Source organism: Melozone crissalis, unplaced genomic scaffold (genome assembly GCF_028551555.1).
Source record: "Melozone crissalis strain CALT ecotype California unplaced genomic scaffold, PUWL_Pcris_2 ptg000007l_1, whole genome shotgun sequence".
In the NCBI taxonomy this organism is placed as follows: domain Eukaryota; kingdom Metazoa; phylum Chordata; class Aves; order Passeriformes; family Passerellidae; genus Melozone; species Melozone crissalis.
In genome coordinates this window covers 15,993,210-16,007,210 of record NW_026535785.1, presented here as the reverse complement: position 1 = coordinate 16,007,210, position 14,001 = coordinate 15,993,210, and the positions used below count along the sequence as shown (strand labels likewise).

Here is a 14,001-nt window from a genome sequence, read left to right as displayed (position 1 = left end):
TAGAAACTCTTCACATCCATTATTAAGCTTGTGGCTAAGTGATGCTGTCGGTGTAGATGGCAGCTTTGGCCCGGGCCATGTTCAAGGCTGGAGCACAGTGCAGTGCCAGTGCAGTGGTGCTGCCTTTGGAGGCACAACCATGCTCCCAGATATTACTGATAATTATCAGTTAAAAAAAGCCCTTTGCTCCATCAGTGTCTCAAGTGTCCCTTCTGCCACCTTTTCAGCAATACCTGGCTGATACTTATTACTTGTTAGGAGCTCTGCTATTTCATGAGTTAATTTAATAATGGTAAAAGTATAATAAATATTTTTCCCCAATTTTTAAGGATCTTAAGGTGTTGATTTTTGGAAAATTTTTGATTTCCATTTTGTGGTGATTTGTTCTTCTGGATTTTGATTGGTATTTAATAATATTTCAACTTAAATAGGAGTGAAAACTATGTTAGGATTTCAGTGAACTTTATAGAAGGGCAAATCATTGGTTAGAGTAGATTAGAATTTTTTGGCAACAAGTATTTAACTTTCAAAATTCAGAGTTGCTGTAACTTTGCATGAACAAAGCATTTGATGCTTTTTTTTTTCCTTCTTCAGAAAGAGAAAACACTTTTTAGAAAAAAGGTATTTAAAGTTTGAAAATTTAAGAATGTATGACGTTTCCTAGGAAGAGATCTCAGAAGAATGTGATGTGTGTGGCCCCAGTCTTGCAGTGCTTGTGCTGGTTATTTCTTCCCCACATTGTTCCTGGGTGCTGTTCATTCCAGAAGAACTTCAGACTGCAGGTGTTTCTGGACTGTGTGCCAGCAGCATTGCAGGAGGTGCACACTCAGGTCCTGAGAGGTTCCTGTTACCCTCAGTGCCATGAAGGAGCTGTCCAATGATTTCTCCTTTTGCTGTGCCCTTTAGGGAAGGACTGGTACCTGGTGCACGTGTCACTTACTGTGACAGACGTGAATGACAACGTCCCTGAGTGGGCCATGGAGCCCTTCCCCTTCCTGGCTGTGGTTTCCCCCGAGGCTGCAGGAGGCACTGAGGTGTACAAGCTGCTTGCTGTGGATGCAGATGAAGGGATCCATGGAACTGTGGAATATTTCCTCTTGGAAGGTAAATTTTAACCCTCCCATTCCCTGAGTATCATGCTTCACTATTGTGACTTTTTTATCCTCAGTTTAATTTTCCCTTCCTCCTGCGAGAGGTCCATAAACCTTCAGCTCTAGGTGTGAGAAAAATCCACTTTTATTGATGCATGCATATATTTCTTTGCAAAGTTGAGTTCTTGTCAAAATATATCCCTGGGTATGATGGGGAGAGGAGCAGTCAGTAATCCAAGGCTTTGGCAAGGGGTGGCAATGGGGACTGTATTTATGAGAGTCTGTGGAGGAGTAGTTTGTTGGGTGGAGAGGAGGGTTAATGTTCCTGTTCCTTGTGGCAGTCATGCTTCTGGTTCATTTGTAAAGAACTTTTAAAGGGCTGTGCTGTGCAAAGGTTGTACAGACTCAGTGATAATATTTTGTGTGTCTCCTTTTAAGAAACTTTAGTAATAATTCAAAAGTGTCTGAGCAGATGAGGAGCAGCAATACCCCTCCAGTGGAGTATTTTCTGGTAAGGGACACTTGGGGTCAAGCAACAGCAAAGTTTTGAAGGATAAAAGAAATATGGAGAGAGACTATTCAGAAGAGCCTGGAGTGACAGGACAAGGGGGAATGGCTTAAACTGACAGAGAGTAGGTTTAGGTGGGATATTGGGAAGAAATTACTCCCTGTGAGGGTGAGGATGCCCAGCTACAGAAGCTGTGGCTGCCCCTGGATCCCTGGAAGTGTCCAAGGCCAGGTTGGACAGGGCTTGGAGCAGGCTGGTCTTGTAAGAAGTGCCCCTGCCCATGGTAGGGGGCAGAATGAGATGGACTTTCAGGTCCCTCCCAATCCAAACTATTTTATAATTCAGTGATAAAGAAGAGTGATAATTGTCCAGAGAGTAAAAAAGAATTTTGAAATGCGGTCATGAGTGATGAATGTAATGACTGATATGTAAGTTCTAAACAAACTTTTCAACCTTAGTGTGCATGCTGATCCTAAGCCAAAGCCAACTTGGGAATTAGCACTGTATTCTCCTAATTGTAATCAAATAAAAACACTCTAATAGATGACAATTTGTGGACATGTTCCTTTCAGGTGGTGAAGACAGATTTGAAGTTGAGAAGGACACTGGCTGGATTAAAACCACAGGTTTGCCACTGGTGAGGGACAAGGAGTATTTGCTGACTGTACTGGCAGCAGACAAGCTTGGCAGCAGAGGGTCCCCAGCCTCTGTGTCTGTCATTGCTGGATTCCGGCCGCCGCAGTTCACCAACATCTCGTACTGTGTGTACGTTCCTGAGAGCACCCTGCCAGGAGAAGTGTAAGTAACAGCTCACAGCAGGGCAGGGAGCTTGTGTCCTGCTTTGGACTTCTCTCTGATCTCCCCAAAGCCTTGGTATGTTTGTGAATCATAAATAAATACTGTGAGAAGCAATTCAGGTCTCTTAATAGAAGTGATCCCAACACAGTTTGGTGTTGTACTGTTTTAGTCACCCTTTTACAGGGAGGGGTGCTATTGAATAGTTGTGCTTTCTTACTTTTTGAAATGATATGGAAAGGATTAGAAGTTGATTGTTTCTTAACTTTCAAACAAAATGAAGAATAGAAATTAGTACTGTTACATCATGAAGAAAGATATCCTGTGTGAAAGAATACATTAACTTTACTTGTCAAATTTGGAGAAGTGCCTCCACTCCCAAGAGAAAATTGGAAAAACCAAGATTCTTTATCCTGTCTTCATCACAATGACAAACTGAGCTAAAATGAAGATGCCACAGAACTTGCTATTTTATTTCTCCACCCTTTGTATCTCCATGTCAATTGAAATATCACAGAAAATGTTAGTAACATAAGTCCATCTGAATGCTCAGTCCCTTCTTTTCCAAACTGTTTTTTTTTTTTCTTACAACAAACATTTTCTCTTCCACTTGAATAGAGAATACTTTTGTCCAGTCAATGTGTTCCTTCTGTGGCAGTTCAAATATTATTAATATTATATTATCTGTGGTGCTAATGTTCAGTCTGGAGCATTCAGTTTTACAGTGTCCAAATAACCAAGGACTGTTAAGATTTAAAACAAAATCTTAGTAGATAACAAGGTTTTTTTTTTAAAGCTGCAATAAAGTTAAATTGCACGGGCATAAAAGAAATGGAATAACTGCAAAATACTATAATGTCCAACTGGTACCTGTTGTATTGGGTTCAATAATGTTTAGAATTAAAAATAAAATTATTCAAAACTTTTTTAGCACTATTACAAATAGGTTTGCACACCTTAGGTGATAGTAGATTAGTCAGCTGATCAAATGACTTGGCAATATCCAAAAAGAATGAAGTATTTTGTGTGGTTATTGCATCTACAAAGGCTTGAATATACACAATGAAAGTGTGAAAGTTGTTTCTGTAATGTGTTTTCCAGAAATAGCCATGAAAATCCATCTGGAATCCTAAAATTCTCTTATTTAAATTGGGCCAATTACTCAAGTATGAAGGTGTAGTGGTTTTAGTTTGCCAAACCAGAGCAGAGTTGCTGTCATGCACTGAACTTCTGGGTTTAGGATTTCCTAATTAGAGCCTGATTTAAGGCTGCTGCTGAGCAGAGGATCATTACCAAACCTTTCCCTTCCTTTGGTCTGCCTGTCACACCAATGAGCTACAGCTGCACAGGCAGCCTGAGCTGAGCAGGTACAAAGACAAAAAAGTTTTCAGTTGGGTTGTTAAATGTGCTCCCAGCATGGCCTTGAGATTTTCAGTGCTGGCAGGAGAGGAGAGGTGGCTTGAACATGCAGCCAGGGCAGGGAGATGGAAGGAGAGCAAAATAATTCCTATGGGCAGGAATGCAGTCATGCACCAGCTGAAACTGCCTGTGAGACCTCAGCCCAGGAAAATACAGGAGAAAACTGAAGAGAGATGATGACCCACAGCAGTGCTGTCCATTGGTTCAGTAGTGCACCAGAGGGAAGTGAGGCACAGCAGGATGGCAGTGCAGGGGGGGGAAAAGGAGTTTGCACAAAATGAGTTTGTGTGTTTCTGACTGTAATTGCCACATGATCATGTTGGTGTGTTCTCCTGGGAGATGGAATTCTTTTTCCTAAGAAACTTGCATGTTAAAGCAAAAGAACTTGAGGAGTTAATTTTCTGGTTTAAATATTTTAAAAATATTTAGTTTTAAATTTCTTCTTTTAGTTCTTATTGTGGGTGTTTCCACTTGAAGGCTTTAAATTCATTGCACTTCAGTGGAAAAAAGATAGTGTCAGATGAGCTAAAAATATATGTCCAGTGTAAGCTGTAACACACACTGCTGTTAGGGCCTGGCTTTTATCCTTTTGCTGTTATCTATTGGAACTTTAGGATGGTATGACTGCAGCAAACTTACTGTGCTGTTATTAAAACAAATCTTTTTCATCTTGCTTTATCTTTTAGTTTCCTGCCTGAAAACCATCACTACCACAGAAGGAAGTTGAAGTAGGCAAATTCAGTTGCAGCAAAATTTAAATCCTCTGTTCCTGCATTTTTAATCCTTACTGTGTTCTGCTTCCAAGAATCTTTATCTGTTTAACCCCAAGGTGATAGAAGCTCTGTGTAACAAAATGCTTGAATTTGGTGTTTAGATACAGCTGTCACTGCCTTCATTGAGGATACCTCTGAGCAGACCTGCAGGCTTGCACCATCACTACTGATATGCATTGCTTTTGTCATATTTTTCAGAATGTCGTGTTATGTCCTTGAGTCCTCTCTTTTTATTTCTTTTAATGCAGCTTTCTTACAGTCACTGCTGTGTCCTATCAAAAGGAATCCCTGAGCTACAGTTTGCTCACTAATCCTGGGGCTCTGTTCAGCATTGATGGGGCCACAGGAGAGCTCAGTCTAACTCGGAGTGTGGATTATGAAGGAGACCCCCACCAGTTCCTCCTTTTGGTCAGGGCAGAGGAGAGTGAGGAGCAGTTCAGCACTGCTGCTGAGGTAGGTGTTCCCCTCCAGCAGCCTGGCTGCAGTTCCACTTTCCTTCATCCTTTGGGATCTGGACAGATCCACCAGGAGCTCCCATTTCCCCATGCTGGCTGTTCTGCTGTCCATTTCAAAAGTCTTTCTGTCTCTGGGGAGATGTTGAGGAGTGGTTTAGGTGCTCTTGGATTTCCCTCTTGCAGATGCTCTAAAGGCCGTTTCTGAGGGATCAGTATGCCATCCCATCATGGATCCCAAGTCTTACCTGGTAACACATGGAAATGGGTGTGGCCAAGAGTTTTTGCCTTACTCTGCTTTAATCAAGCATGAGGTACATTTGTGATTATTCCACTCTAAAGCAAAGGCAGGACAAAGAATTACTTGTTTTGTATCAAGAACACAAAGTGAACTCATAAAAGAAGAAAGTAATAAAAATTCACTGATATTAAAAGCTGATGGTTTGTGGTATTTTAGAAAGCTGTTTGACAGCAAAAATATTTCTTAATATAGTTATTACAGTTATTTGAATTCAGAGATTCACTGAGCTAGGAAAAGCATACTATGTGAGTTTGTTCCTGCTGCAGGAAATAAGAGAGGGAGCTGGAGACAGAACTACTAGGATGAAGTGTGAGGACACAGAGAGACAGGAAGCAGTGTGCCAGTGTAGCAAACACTGGCTCTGGCACACCAGAGCCTGATGGTTTCAGTTGACCCTTGTGTACTGCAGGATGAAGAATGGTAAAATATGACTCAAAAGAGGATTATGAGATGATTTTACAAATATATTTAGCCTAGAGGTAGTTCAACTTGTACCTGCTTTACACTGATACAACCGCAATAGTTGAGAGAGCAACTCTAGTTCATGCACAGCTGCTCTGCAAGGGTCATGGAATACAGCTCTGCTTGGTGCTCTGTAATGCAGAATGCCTCCAATGACTGCATAAAGTGCAGCATGAGCCACTAGAAAAGCTCCTTTACACACTCCTTACAGTTGGGAGTGTAAACTGTGGACTCATATTTGACACAGGAATAAGAAAGCATTTGTAAAGATGTTAGAGGCAAAATTGTATCTTCTACTTGGTTTCCCAGAACCATAGAATATCCAGAGTTGGAAGGGACCCACAAGGATTGAGTCCAGCTCCTGGCCCTGCACAGACACCCCAACAATCCCACCCTGTGCCTCAGAGCATTGTCCAAGCACTCCTTGAGCCCTGTCAGGCTTGGGGCTGTGATCACTTCCCTGGAGATCAGTTCCACTTATATCTGATTTGTGCTGCTGTAATTAAATTCAGAACTTGGCCTTAGAGATTTATAATGCTAAAATGTAATATGCTTGGCAGTAGAGTTTTTAGTGTTACAAATCACAGAAGTGTTGCAAGATAAGATAATGGAAAAAGGGTGCTTGGCAAGCAGATGGTGCATTTTCCTTTAAACTAGTAATAAGGAATAATCAATGGAGATGAAGGGTGAGTGGAAAACATTGCTGCAGGGTCAGGGACTTGGCAATTGCTAGTATGGAATGTAATATTTCAGTGGCACTCAGCAGAAAAAGAGCAATCTAAGAAAAATGTCTCATCCTATAGCTGCTGAAGACTTCAAGGATGTTTTTGGGAAATCCTTCCATGTGGTATTTCCATAGCAGTGAGGTTGTTCCCTTGATTCACTTTGCTGTTTAACATTCCCCTCCTCCCCATTTAGGTTTTGGTTGTAATCACAGATGTGAATGACTGTGCCCCCGAATTTCACCAGTCGATTTACAGCAAAGTTGGTGTTCCTGAAACAGTTCCTATGACAACTGCACTTCTCCAAGGTTGGTGCTCCTGGAGCCATTTATTATGTTCACTGTATTTTTCTCCCTTGCACCACTTAGAATTCAGTTCAGAAAGCAAAATTACTTGTCCCAGCGTGGGTTGTTGCAGCTCTCTGAAGGCAAATGACACCTTGTAGATTCGTGTCAGAGTTATTTACTGGTGCCACAGCCCAAACAATTCTGGGGGACAGGAATGCAAAGGAAACAGATTTTCTTTGTGGAATTTTGAAGTATCAGAACTTTGTTGTGGCCGGTATTACAGCAGCAGGCTCATAGTAGCAGTCTTGCCACATTTCTTGAAGGAAGAGAGTGATCCTGGAGTTATGGACACCTCAGCTCTCCTTCTGTGCCTGTCTCAGAGTCCTGTGTGGGCTTGCTGTAGGAGTTCTGCTCTTTTACATTAACAGCCTCTTGCACACTTTAACTGTTCTGTGTGAGGTTTTGTTTGGATGCTTGACAAGACTTTGCTTCTTCCCAGGGAGACCAAGAACTTGAGCTTCAAGTAGTGGTGCTCTGTAAAGTGTAGCAAGAAAACAAATTTGTGTCTATTAAGCAGATGTACAAGGGCCTTGTATTAGTCTTTAACCCTTACATAAACTTTCTCTAAATCTTGAGGGGGGGAAAAAGGAAATTAAACTGCTGGAAAACTGCTTTTCCCTAGTAAACAGGCTTTTATAACCTCCTATTGTTCTGCTTAGTGATTTATCCTGGACTAATGGTAGCTTATTCATTACTGGTCTGGTAACTGTGCTTTTAGCTTAGATTTTTGTAGATTATGAATAGGATCTGACAAACACATAATGGGCATCAGTTGAATAATATATGTAAATATCCCATCTTTAATTTCCCAGTGTGTGATCTGAGTGATTTTGAGTCAGCACTGTAGGTCAGGTGAACATGAGAATATACTTCTCTATGTGAGAATGCATTCTTGATGGCACAGGACTCTTTACCAAAGTCAAGATCTAGCATCTAAATTCTCCCAGGGACTTAACTTTTGGGTTTTTAAATTACCTATTTTTGCATCTGATTCTTGGCTGTTTAGATGGCCTGGAAAGGCCCGGGGTGGCCTTGGACAGCCCGCGCTTCAAAGGACGAGAAGGGACTTCAGATCTTTTCTCGGTCTTTATTAATTGTTTATCTAAAAGATTTTCCCTCTGCCCGACAGAGGTCTGCTCAGCAGTCAGCCATGAGCACACACTGAGAGCCTCTGGGGCGGTCACCTATCTTTATACTCGGAGTTATGTATACAATATTTATCAGTTTTCCCCAATACCTTCTATCCTTATTAACCAGTGCACTTTTAGTAATAACCAATCCCAAAGTGCCAACATCACCACAGAAGATGGAGGCCAAGAAGAAGAAGAAGAACAGGACACGCCCCAATTCCTCCATCTTACTTCTTTAGACCCCCCTGTACAGAAATCTTAAACCCTGTGTTTCACTCTAACTAACTTATCCCTTCACCATTGACCCCAGTGAAATCCTCCTATCCTCATACTGATGTCGTCTCCCATGTAGGATCAAAGTCCAGCCACCAGACACTTCTGGCAACATTCCAGGACTCCCGAGCCCCCCAGGGGTGGTCTCGGTCACTCTGCACCTCAGTCCTGAGAGGCTGAGATCCCACATTTTTGAGTAAGGGTTAGTTCACTAAAAAGCACAAGGGACAGCAGAGTTCTTGACTGATTTCAAGCACCACATGCCAAGGCAAATCCTTTCACAGTACCAGTAAATGCACTTACCATTCCAATTCACTAACTTGGATCTACTCAATGTCTTTCTCTCCTCTTCTGCCAGTGACAGCCACTGACTGTGACTCCAAGGAGAATGCCCAGCTGCTGTATTACACTCTGAGCCAAGATTTCAGCATTACCTCTCATGGCACTGTTTTCCCAGCCACAAGGTTGGACTATGAGCGCCCCAACCACCTCTATGAGTTCATCATTATGGCTGTGGATCAGGGGGAAGAGCCCAGGACTGGCACAGCAACTGTTAGGATCCATGTCTCCAATGTGAATGATGAAGCACCTGAGTTTTCTCAGACTATGTAAATACATATTCCTCAGACTCTGTTATCTTTTACTGTTGCTTTTTGTGTTTTGGTTGCATGGCTGATCACAGAATGGAAATTGGCTTTGGTTCAATCCAAGCTGAGAGCTGGTCTGACAATTGTGGGGTGATATTTTGACTCTGAAATTTGTAACAAAAAAAAAGGTAGCATATAAACAATATATCTTATTACATTTTTATTTATTATTATTTATTATATCTCTTTAATGCACTTTTATTTTTTCCAGTGTGTACTGAAAGATATGGGACAATAATTTCAGATCATACAGTTCAGGAGCACCCCTCCACCACCAAAGGAAATCAGGCAGAAAAAACAGGCAACAGAATTGTTGCCATCAGCCCTCATCTAGAGACATGGGGGAATTCTGCCTTTTAATTAGGCAGTTTAAACTTAGAGTCAGCAGTCTGCATCCCTGGTTTATAGCTGTCAAAAATGCTTAGATGACACAATGCTAAATGGCAACTGAATTACAAAACCCACAAGATAAGTACCATTAAGTGGAGTTCACTTAATTTCACTTTCCATCCTCTACAAATTGTATGTATATATTTTTTTCTTCTAAATACATGTGAGCACTTTTCTTCCATAGCTGGGACTCAGCAGCATCCAAAGCAATGCCAAAAGTGCTAAAGACTTGCACTGAGGCTTAGTAATGGAATTTCCAGTCAGTTTCTGCACCGAATTCTACTCTTAAAAGTAGAAGATGCCCAGAACAAAACCAAAGCAAAGATTTCAGTGATGTTAAGCTTGGGGTTTAGCTGAACAAAGCATCAAAGCTTTCTGACAGACCTTGTTTTATGTGCAGATAACCTCTGGCTTCAAAATCTTGTGCCTCTCTTTCTTTTCTAAACATTGCGGAAGAGATATGACTTGGAAAATTTGATCTTTTGGAATTTATTATTGCATTTATCTATGTTTTCAAATAAACCAGGTTATGTTTCTCACTCTTCCTATTTTTCATTTAATTTATTTTACTTTTCAGAGATATTGAACATTTATCTGCATCTGTTCCTAATATTTTAATCAGAAGCCAGTGATACTGTTTAAAATGCTGTAAACATCTCTAACAAATTGGAAACAGAAAACAAAGTTTAAAAAAAAATCCCTGCCAGCTCTTTTACTTAAAGTTTACTGAAGAATAGGATTAAAATTAATATTATTTGAAATTACCAAACCTTCACAAGAAGCTTTTCTGTTCTCTGTGCAGTAGCAGGGAAACTACTGTTGTGTGTATGTGTAGATAGGCATTGGAATTGAATTTATCCCCTGGAATACAAATTATCTCAAGGTTTTGGTTAACTAGGCTTTAATTTTTCTTTATCTTTCCTGTTATAAAAAAAAAATCCTCAACCCAGAGGTAAATTTCAGACAGAACTTAGCTGAAATTTTCCATGAATTGGAATCATTGTGAACAAATGTAAATTGGGGCCTGTCGAGAGACTGTTTGCAGTTAATGCTGTGCTCTGTGGCAGGCTAATACAAATCTAGGTGATGATGTTGTCCTTCTAGCCCTTTGCTCAAACAGATTTACAGCCCAGTATAAACCCATGATTCCTTGCCATGGGCTCTCTTTCATCACAGTTATTCTTTAGCTCAGTTAGGAAATGCTTAAGGCTACCACTCTCTTTCATGCTGTCAGTTTTTACTTTCTCTTTTTGAAGAGATCTCTTCTGAACTCCACTCTCCCTGCATTTCTTGTAAAAAATTATCAGTATTATTGTTCATTTGCTTTTGAGATGCACAGTTAAGACAGTGTCTTCAGGTTTGTGACTGAGCTAAACCAGAATGATTTACCTCTTACTCCATTGCATATAAAACTGGGGGAAAAAAATAAGCTGTTTCTGTGGAGGTTTCATAGAAAACACACAAATCTCTACAACAAAAGTGAAGGAAAAGGTTTCCTGTGCATCCATTTTCTTTTCCTTTTAATTTTTTGCTGTTCTCAGCATCTGGCCAGTGTGTCCATGAGCACTAACCCAGTGGTGCATCTGTGTTCTGGTGGATGCAGCCAGTTGCAGTTCCTCTTACAGCTGAGCTTTGGGATATCTCCTGTGGGCAGCCCTGGTGGGTGCTTAGTCTGCCACTGCTCAATGCAGGCAGATAAAATAATAAATATTTGGGACTTTGCTAAAGCAGGGGGCTTTTCTACTCCAGAGAGCATTAAGCTTAGGCTGATAATGCCTCTTAAGAGCTTACAATGTCAGTGATGTGTCTGGACTTGAGCAGAGATTTTTGTAAAACTGACATTATGCACATATCCTCCACATCTCACCCTCATCTTAGTCCTGCTGGGGCAAGGACTGCACTGAAAGTCCTTTGAGGGCTTCTGTCAGAAAGTGCTGTGATGGGAACTGCTTTAACTTAGCAAATTTAACTTGGAGTCTGTGCATCAGGAAGCTCATTTTTTAAAATAAATAAAACCCAAGTGAATTCTTCATTTAGCACAAGTCTGGTTGCACAGCTCATCTTCAAGGCTGTTGAAAGTTTGGAGGGAAATATGGGAGTAACAACAGAAGGATGTGGATGGCTGGATAGATCATCAATGCTATCATTTCACTGCTTAACAAAAAAGCAACATGTCAGTATAATTCTACTAGAAAATTACAAATTCCTGCAGTGCCCTTTGAACCGCTAGTTAGTAGGTGTTGTAAAGCTTAGTTCTGTACATATTATACCCTGGTTAAATTCATAAATGTGCTGTTGTCTGGGTTTTTTAACAGCTACAGGAGCTTTGTTTCTGAAGATGCAGGCCCAAACACACTGATTGCCACAGTTAATGCTGTTGATCCTGATGGAGATGGTGTGACATATGATATTCTGTCTGGGAATGAGAGAGGGAACTTTGTTATTGACCCTAAGAAAGGTAATTGTGTGTTAGCTCTTTGCTGCTGTGGTCATAATGTTGGTTCTGTTGTGATGCACCTTGAATTTGGCCCTATTATCTGGATAAACTGAATGGCATATGCTATCTTTGAAGCTTAATTTTAAAAAGTGCAAGGGAAGAATGCCTATACTTTCTTATAAAGATAAAAAATTGTATAATTTCCTCAAATCTGTGTATAATTGACCTCTCTTACCTGTTCAGTCTTTGCTTTCAGTTAGTAACTTAATAGAGGGCATTATTATAGATAACAGGTCTCTTAAGAAACAGTAAATTAACAGAGAATGTTATTATTGATAACAGGATGACATTCCAAAATGTCAGGCAAGTATCTGAATAGAATTTAATATAAGAAACTGGACATCTGGGATTTTAAATGAGGCTTTTCTCACCCCATGCTTGTGTCAATGTCCTGATTATGCTGGTGAGAGCAAACATTTCTTGGCTGGACTTATCTGTGCTGTGTTGACACAAAATGAAGTGTTTGTAGGTGGAATGAGACTACCACTGTTTTATTTATATAAAATCTGAACTAACCAAGTATATTTTTCATTTAAGATTAATCATTCACATGACCAGTGTTGTTTAGCCAAGAACACTGCATGCATGAGAAAAAAAGATGTGTGGAGGATACTTTACAGCTTAAGGCATTTGTTCTGAAATGCCAATTTTTCCATCTTTTAAAGTTCTTTTCAATAGTCACATATTTTCAAAACAAGAGAAGAAAAAAGGTTCCCACCACATTGGTGTCCTCATTAGGAAAAAAAAAGTAAATAAGTTCACAAACACCAACATCTGAGTAGGTTGGCATATCCCTTTAAATTAATAGGATTTATTTGCTGTTGATTGCTTGAAAAAACAGAAGAGGATGTTTTGAGATTGAAACAGGCAAACAAATTGAAATCCCATTGAAGGATTGAAGTAACTTAATTAACTTCAGTTAAACTACTTTGTATTTTGAACTGCAATCAAAATCTGAACTTAGATTTTCCAAAGCAGGAGCATTGAATGCATAGGAAGGAGCAAGCTGCCCTTAGTTATTCCTTCCCTTTACTTCATAGAGTTCACTTAACATGAAATTTTAATTTCAATGCAATCATGGTTTTTGCAATATTAATGTTAGATTCTGAAACATTCCCAAAAATACAGTCTGCAGGTAACTTGCAAGCATTGAATCATGACCCTGAGTTTACTGTGAGCTCCTTCACTTCCTTTCTGACTTAAAAATAGAGTTGCAGGTTCCAAGAGTTAAATTTCTACAGATGCTTTGGCACCTGAAGAGGAACAAAGGTTTTGAGTGTGTTTAAAAGCTACAGCATTAATATACATGACACTTCTGAAGACCTTTTTTGTGAGAAACAGATTTTTTTGGTCAAAGCATTTCAACATTTGATTGATAGCATCTCTTGGGATTAGCTCCACAGTTTTAATATAGAAAATCATGTATACATGATTTTCTATATTAAAGTACAGTTATACTTTTTTGCCAATTAATTCTATAGTATTTGAAACTTAACTTTAGGAACATTAGCATTTTTACCAAAACACTTTTAGGCTGTTGTTGCTGAATAAACCAGTAAAGGTTTATAGAGTGGCTTACAGCAGTTTCTTTTCAGGAATGATGTCAGGGGAATAGTCTGTACCTTCTTGTAGAAATGTGGAGGTACAGTGGAGAAGTGTCAAAGATAAGTGCTGCAGCTAAAACAATACATTTTCAAGCAAATTTAGTGTCATTGATGCTGTGAAAATACTCTGCTGTGATGACAATTGTGATTATTCCTGATGAATAACAGATGTGATGCATGGTGGAGCAAAAGAATGGCAGCCCCTCTCTGCAGGATCTCAGGCACCTGTGGCCCCTTCTTCAATGCAGCACCTCTTTCTGGCAGTGCCTGTGTGTCCCACCCAGCAGGCTGTGTCCTGGGGGAATTCTGAGAGCACAGCAGAGATTTCTCAGCCTGTGCCTCTGGAGCTCAGTGCTGCTGTGTCTGAGCTGCAGGAAGGTAAACTTGAAGGAGTCTCAGCTGAGCTGTCCATGGCAGCTGCAGATTGATGAAAGCCATTATGTGCAGGGCAGCTGAGCTGTGGCTGCGGGCTCAGTGTGCTCTGTAGGCAAACCTGCAGACAAACCTGTTGTGATGTCTTTATTTTGCTTTAATGTGGGACTGCAGTAAAAACACTGTCGTTAAATTAAACAGCACAGCCTTTTGCTTTA

The 14,001-nt window shown here is 40.3% G+C and overlaps 1 protein-coding gene across 1 annotated transcript in view; it reads left to right on the top strand.

Annotated features, from left to right (window-relative positions):
* Positions 1 to 14,001, top strand: part of LOC128932721 (neural-cadherin-like) — a 59,252-nt gene that overhangs the window by 13,880 nt on the left and 31,371 nt on the right. Inside the window, exons 2-7 of the mRNA XM_054269402.1 lie at positions 907 to 1,104; positions 2,172 to 2,397; positions 4,835 to 5,039; positions 6,720 to 6,831; positions 8,632 to 8,881; positions 11,626 to 11,768. Coding sequence (XP_054125377.1) covers positions 907 to 1,104; positions 2,172 to 2,397; positions 4,835 to 5,039; positions 6,720 to 6,831; positions 8,632 to 8,881; positions 11,626 to 11,768 — 1,134 coding nt within the window. The remainder of the gene's footprint in view (positions 1 to 906; positions 1,105 to 2,171; positions 2,398 to 4,834; positions 5,040 to 6,719; positions 6,832 to 8,631; positions 8,882 to 11,625; positions 11,769 to 14,001) is intronic.